The sequence below is a fragment of the Physcomitrium patens genome, chromosome 21, assembly GCF_059467195.1.
Source record: "Physcomitrium patens ecotype Gransden chromosome 21, ASM5946719v1, whole genome shotgun sequence".
Taxonomy (NCBI): Eukaryota; Viridiplantae; Streptophyta; class Bryopsida; order Funariales; family Funariaceae; genus Physcomitrium; species Physcomitrium patens.
Genome location: NC_143430.1, coordinates 692,019 through 696,778, shown reverse-complemented (window position 1 = coordinate 696,778; position 4,760 = coordinate 692,019). Strand labels below are relative to the sequence as shown.

Genomic DNA, 4,760 nt, shown 5'->3' with positions numbered 1-4,760 from the left:
CATCAGCAATCTCCTTGCAAGTTAAAGTACTGATCGCGTGATTGTACAAATACATAACGGACTTCTTGGTGCCTGATGAATGCTATGTACAAAAGGCTACTAAATGATTACTAGAACAACCGTTGACAGATGATAAAATCACATCTAATCAAATCAAAGTTTGATTGTTGTCACGAAAGCATTGTTGACTGCAATGTACTGAGAGCTAGCGTCAAAATGACTTAATAAAAAAATCAATTTAAAAAATGAAATGAGAGAGGAAAGAGGAGCTTTGGTAAAAATAATCATGCGTTTGCCATAAAAACATGAGCCCACACAGTAATCAAATAAACATGGGCTCTATCAAAATAATGCTTAACTTAAACATTCGCATTTGAAAAGCATTACAAGGTTATGCTTACATTGATGTCATCGTTCGTGGGTCGCCTAGAAAATCCGTACTTTGAAATCTGATACTACTGTCGTAGCTACTATCATAAGCTAAGACTCGGAGTTACAAAAAGGAAATTCCACCACGAGCCATGTATCTAATTCTGGTTCAAATAAATGATTTGCAGTGACAATCATGAATATTGGCCAAGTCTAGCTGTCCAGATATTAGCACTAATGTTTCAAGGTCATGAGGCTTCCAGTGTTGAGTAAGGATTCTTCTAACAGAAGATGTGGCTGCCGTTCATCCCTAGACAGCAGCCTTGCTCTACTGGTTAATAATAAACATTCTTGTCAACATGCAACAAATTATCAACAATTCTTGGGCCTGTCATAAGTTGGAGGCAACGAAGGGCATCGTTCATTCATATGAGCATAGGGCTCAATAGTGTTGTAATCAGGAATCTCCATTTCATACTCCCCTAAAATTTGACAAAATGAACCCTTTCCCTCAGTGGCATTGCACCAGCTTGGCAATCGAGAGACATCGTCTTCAAAAAGCTTCAGCATGTATGCGTCCCTGATCTGCAATAATTCCATATATTTAGAAAGCCATGTCATATCCTCCACCGATAAAAAGATCATAAACAAAATTTGCTGCATGTTCCAACAAAGTACCCTCAATCTCCAGAAGAATTCCACTTGGCAAGTCATACATCATTTTCATACAAACAAGGCGAATTTCGGTATGCAACGAAGCTGTTATGTAATCATGAGCTATCAGCATTTGAAACATTGTCAGGCAAACGTGTAAGCAACCTAAAATCCAAAACACTTATCCATACCGTAAACTCAGTGACTTGGATGGAATCTCCAAAAGACCCAAAAAGTCCGGCTTCTTTGTACATCTGAAGAATGAAGGCTACACACGTGGTGGAAAAACCATCGCTGTATTCCCAGGTGTCTTGCTCTGGGATAGCTAGGAGCTCCTCAAATGAAATGCCCCGCTTCTCGCTCTCCACCATTACCCCAGGCAGATCCAACCCCTGCTCCAAAATCCAACACTTCATTGGATAGGTGTCGAACAAAACAATGACAGAATGAACAGAGCAAAACGTTTCCAAACGATAAGGAGAAACATGCTCAAGAACAAGCGTGTACCTCTGTACCCAGGCGTTTATTCAAAGCTTCATTCCACATATTTGCAGCAAAATCAGGTTGTAACCGAGTCCACATTGTTATCGCAGATGCCACCTGTCACCAACACCAGCTTAGTATTTAGCATATACAAGATGTACAGGACGACCATTGAGTCCACGGTTCATGTCATATCTCAAGTGGAGACCTGACAAATTTAAAATACTACTGTCAATAATGTAAAAAAATTACCAAGTTGGAGTCGAGAGGAGGGGGATAATTATCGGTCGGAGTATCAATCCAGCTAAATATCATGTTATGATAGCCATAAGGTGCCCCACTCATTCGACGAGCATATTCCCATGCGGCCGTTACGTTAAACTTGGCACGCACATCTGGATGCAATGGCAAAACCGCTAAATGACAATTCGCAACATCTGCGATTTGAAATTCCCACCATTCTTCCCATGGCATTATCACAATGACCTCTTCGCCCTGGACAAGAAAGAAACAAAAACCACGAATTTAATTATCAATTTTTTTTTGTAGATGTTGCAAAACACAAGGACTCAAGACATATATGTTGCTGCCGGCGACCGCAAAGAAAAGAGACATAACTAACCGCTTCATTTTCATGCCCGGATTCTCCTACCCAGAGCTTGTCATCTTCATCACGCAGACAGACCGCAGTATGCCCTGCCTGTGCGCCTGTCACCCATTTCTCAAGAGTCTCAAATGCACCCCAGCGGCCCTTAATCTTCGACATCGCTAGAAAATCACCGGACTTAAGATCAGCGGCAGTGATATTTGTCACTCGTGGCTGCTGGCGCTTGATGAACTGAGTTCCCATGTGAGATTCCAGGAAAGCTATATTAGAGTTTTGTCCCCAGCCTGTGTTCGAGAATAGCGGTAACACGTCCCACAACGCAAGCAAGGTTCCCAGCATGCCGGCAGGCATTAAAAACACTGAAAAGCCCTTGTTCTGGACCTGTATCCAATGGTAAACAAACCGATGAGAACATGCAAGCGTAGGAGTGCAACCCGAGGGCCAGTGAAGAAGAAAAAAAATAGGTCAATTTTCGTTCTGACAAACAACGAGATGCATGATTAGCAGAGGCCCATCAAACTTACATAGTTAAGTTCCCCTTCATTCCATTCATCAATGTACAGAGTGTGATTGCGAGCAGTAAAGTAGTAATCCCAAGTCACACGGTATGGAGTTGCAAATACGTAAAGATCTAAGCAGGTCCAGCTGTGTGCGCTACTTGTCTGCACACATGAAACGGAAGTAAAATCATCACTGAATTGTAATTATGACATGAAAGACGACGCTTGCATAAAATTGTCAAGGTTAAAGCTATGAGTAACACATAAACACAAAATAGTGACATTCCCAATTGATATCTTGTGAAGAAACCAATCACTAACTTCTAAACAGAGAAAATTAGGCTCCAAGGCAGAGCCAGCAGGAACCCTGAATAGTTTTTGAAACAGAAAACAAACGCCCTGTTATCGAGTACTCATACTTGTTTGACAATCAGTACAAGCCCAACACCAGACCACGCAGACTAGGTATGTACATACTCGAATATGAAGAATGCCACCACCATTATGACCTTCTTTTTTTGGCTCAGTGTACTCCATGTAAGCTTCATTCTGGAAAAAGCAAGTGCCGTTCCATACAACTGTGTCGTTTCGGGAAGAAACCGCGCCAACGAACTGCGGCAGAAGATCAACTGCATTGTTAAGGTTTTTAAGCACCGGCAGAGCAATTGACCCGGGCAACAGTGGCAGGAGGTCTTCGGGGTGGAAAGGGAGGAGGGGCAGGTCGTAAGCGTCTGCACCACTGCCGATCGCAATCCATACCAAACAAAATACCAAAAGCAAAGTAGCTGAAGGACGATCCATAGCTTCTATAGTTGTAAATTTTTTCTTCCCTGAACACGAACTATCTTTATGGTTCTCTTCAACAAATTGGAACAGAACTTCGTCCCAATTTTCTACACCATGCCTTGGTTAAAATTAAGAGGCTTGATCATTCTCAATGTTCTCACACTGTGCAAACACCGGAAGACCGATGCAAGAGAATTTCCACTTCCCAACTGTGTCGGCAACAGCCTCAGAATTGCCCATAAAACTCTTTTACTCTGTTGGTAAAACAGAAAATCAGCGACAACAAACTTTAGACCAACAATGCGTCCTTATGAGGACGATACGACTCAATGCGTTGCAATTCACAACTGCAGAAAGAAAACCCCCGCAAGTAAAAGAGGAAGAAAAACACGCAAATCAAGAACTCACTTCTGCAACTAGACTTTCGTTCGCCAAATTCCCCTCTTCTGAGTTCCCACAAATTGGCAACTCGAGCACTTCTCAGAGTCAAAAGCTCAAATTCCACTTATACCACCCAGAGAAGCCCCATGAAGCACCAACTTCAAACACTCGTGTCAACATTCCAAAACCCCATCTACACGCAAGTAGACATGAAGAAGCTTCAGCATTTACAAGGCTCTACATACACAAAGCCAAATTCCGCCAAACCCATCACCAGGTTCCAGCCTTTCTGCGATGAAGTACACAAGGACATGCCAACGCTTGCCTGTGATCCCAGGCACGCATCCAAACTAAAGCAAAGTCCCTCTCCTACTCAAGATTCTTGGAACAACACGGAACCCTAACATCAGATCATCTGGGTGGCCAACACAAGGCGGTGAAGGTAACTTCCTCCCCACGGGAACCGACACCGTCGCTCAATGTAGATTTGATCGTTTTCGGAAGGAAATTAATATTCCTTTGAAGATAATATCCGTTGGATTGCGAATTCTCGGCGTGGAGAAGGTCCAGACTGAGTGCCAGCAACCTTAAACTACGTGTCCTCCACTCAGAGCACCTCCCAGTCGGCGAATTAGAAGGCTTAATTTTGAAACTATTTGAGTCCTTTATATCCCGTCGTTTAAATCATGTTGTTACTTTCTTCCCCCCAAAATAACCCATGTTCAAAGGTATAAAATTCTGAATTATCTTCGGTTCAGCAATACCAGGTGTAAGGTAAACCACGGAACACGACACTTCAAAGTATTTGCTTTTCTTGATTTACATTATTTTTGCCACATGGGTCAATATAAGATTGTGGGCAACCGTCGGACATCGATTGTCCAGGAGAATTTGATCACATGGCCAGCTTCAAGTGATGAGAACCTGAGAATTTATAGTATCTCTTTGACTGAGTTCAGAAATCAGACATTGAACGCCGC

At 42.6% G+C, this 4,760-nt stretch overlaps 1 protein-coding gene across 2 annotated transcripts; it reads right to left on the bottom strand.

Annotated features, from left to right (window-relative positions):
* Window positions 1-338: 338 nt before the first annotated feature.
* On the bottom strand, window positions 339-4,265 carry LOC112274080 (uncharacterized). 2 transcript variants are annotated; one of them, XM_024503238.3, is made up of 8 exons: window positions 3,808-4,265; window positions 3,091-3,653; window positions 2,638-2,775; window positions 2,129-2,494; window positions 1,759-2,001; window positions 1,531-1,623; window positions 1,215-1,415; window positions 339-954 (listed from the first exon to the last, which is right to left on the bottom strand). In XM_024503238.3, the coding sequence occupies exons 2-8, from the start codon at window positions 3,412-3,414 to the stop codon at window positions 742-744; spliced, it is 1,578 nt and encodes a 525-aa protein (XP_024359006.1). In that variant the 5' UTR covers window positions 3,415-3,653; window positions 3,808-4,265; the 3' UTR covers window positions 339-741. The 2 variants fall into 2 exon arrangements, with proteins under 2 accessions (XP_024359006.1, XP_024359007.1); XM_024503239.3 differs by having other exon boundaries at window positions 3,091-3,225; window positions 3,808-4,260.
* Between the last annotated feature and the right edge of the window lie 495 nt (window positions 4,266-4,760).